This window comes from Dioscorea cayenensis, chromosome 8 (genome assembly GCF_009730915.1).
Source record: "Dioscorea cayenensis subsp. rotundata cultivar TDr96_F1 chromosome 8, TDr96_F1_v2_PseudoChromosome.rev07_lg8_w22 25.fasta, whole genome shotgun sequence".
NCBI lineage: Eukaryota > Viridiplantae > Streptophyta > Magnoliopsida > Dioscoreales > Dioscoreaceae > Dioscorea > Dioscorea cayenensis.
Genome location: NC_052478.1, coordinates 10560074 through 10562107, shown reverse-complemented (window position 1 = coordinate 10562107; position 2034 = coordinate 10560074). Strand labels below are relative to the sequence as shown.

General features: G+C 38.2%; 1 protein-coding gene across 1 annotated transcript; it reads left to right on the top strand.

Annotated features, from left to right (window-relative positions):
* Window positions 1-901: 901 nt before the first annotated feature.
* On the top strand, window positions 902-1222 carry LOC120267267 (probable pyridoxal 5'-phosphate synthase subunit PDX1). Its single transcript, XM_039274944.1, has one exon. It carries the CDS (start codon window positions 902-904, stop codon window positions 1220-1222), a length of 321 nt encoding a protein of 106 aa, XP_039130878.1.
* Window positions 1223-2034: the final 812 nt, after the last annotated feature.

The window sequence follows — 2034 nt, the reverse complement described above, 5'->3', positions numbered from 1 at the left end:
GTCACTTATCGATTGATCTTACCTCCAACAGCCAAGCTTCATCCGGTATTTCATGTTTCAAAGTTGAAGAGGTTCGTGGGTGACCCAAGTGCTGCATCCAGATTCTTACCTGATGAGTTACTTTATCAACACCCCCTACAGGTCCTAGAATCTATCGTGGCACGAAGCAGGGTGTTAAAGCATGAATGAATTTTTTCGGAAGTGCTTGTGCAGTGGAAAGGTCAGGTAATGGATGAGGCCACATGGGAGGATGCTGAAGATTTCCAGAAAAATTTTTCTCAATTCATCCTTAAGGCCAAGGATAATTCACAAGAGGGAGCCATTGTGGCAAAGAGAGAAGGCCCCAGTGATCGGGCACATGGAGACAGGATCATTTGAAGGAGCAGCAGAGTAAATCAAGGAAAGACCCCCAACCAATTTGGTGGCTTTGTAATAAATTAATTAGTAGCAGTAATCTTCATTAGAGTAAAATAGACTATTGTATTTCTAGTAATTAGGTTGTTATAGGTTGTTAGAGAAGGAATTATAGTGTCCTGGCATAGAAGGTGCTTGTGGAAATGCCAGGTGGGCAATTGGTTACAATTGTAATGATATACAATGATCTCCTATATCATGAAAAGCGGTGGAGAGGCACTGGTATCTTTTAGCCAGAAATTCCTCTTTTCTTTATCCATCTTCTCCTTCTCCTTCTCCTTATTCATCTCCTTCCTCTTTCAGTCACCTTTCTTCTCTACAACTTAGTATCAACCTTGATTAGCCCTTCGGTAAAGATCGTGCTACATGTGATCATGGACATCATTACATCCGAGCAAGCCCGCATTATCGATAAGGCCTGTGTCTACGCTGTTACGGTCTTGGAGTGCGTCCTCACCCACATCCGTACGTCATCACCATTCCATTCATGCCTGAGGTTCGTATTGGCTACTTCGTCGAAGTTCTCATTCTCGAGACCATTGATGTTGACTACTTCTACGAGTCCGAGGTCATCACCCTTGTCGACGATGAACACATCAAGAAGCCCAACTTCTACGTTCCCTTCGTCTGTGGCTACCAAGGCCCTCCACAACGTCTGCAAGGTGCCAATACGCAACAAAGGCGAGGCCGGCACCGGCAATGTTGTAGAGGTTTTCGCTCAGCCAGGGGTCAGATTCAATCTCTCCACAACATGGATGATGGTGAGGTTTTCGCATATGCCAAGAAGAGAATGACAGCGAGGAGATAACCTACGCCAACATTAGCGCTTATCATGAATCTCGGGGCTGGCCTTAAGGCTATGTTTGGTTGGGGGACTGGGGAAGGGTGAGGGGTGTTTAGGGGTGTAGTAAGGGTTTGGTTGTGGGGGTGAAGGGGTGTGAGAAGGGGTGAGAAGGGGTGAGGAGGGGTGAGGCGCCCCTCCTCACCCCTCATAACCCACTCCCTCAAATTGGGTCTTTTGGGGGAGTGGGTGTTTGTATTTTTTTTTTAATTAAATGATATAAAATACCAATATTTCCCTTCACTTATTTCAATAATTTCCATTATATCCTTTATTTATTAAAAACCCTATCTTTTACTTATTAAACCTTTATGAAAAGAACAAATTACCCTTTATCAATTTGAGAAATTACCATAACATCTATTTAAAATTAATTTCATTTTTCATATTATTATTATTTTTTAATATTTTAATGTGTCAATTGATAATTGATGATTAATAATAATATTTTTTTGAATAATAATAATAATTATATAAAAATAACAAATATATAAAAAATAGAATAATTATAGTATTATTTTAAAAATAATAGTATTTTTATAATAATAGTAATATTATTATTGTAAAATTAATAATATTAGTAATATTAATATTAATATTAACAAAGTTTGTACAAAATAATCTTAAATACGTATAAAAAATTATTATGATTAATTTTATATAAAAGGGCAAATTAGTCAAATACATATGACATCTCTCCTCACTTCTCACTCTTCCTTTCAACCAAACAAAAAAAAATAAAAATAGATTACCCCTCCACACTCCTCCATTGAACCAAA

What these genes read in the sequence shown, in the direction of transcription:
- LOC120267267 (XM_039274944.1), top strand. Translation starts at nt 902, where the DNA reads ATGCCTGAGGTTCGTATTGGCTACTTCGTCGAAGTTCTCATTCTCGAG.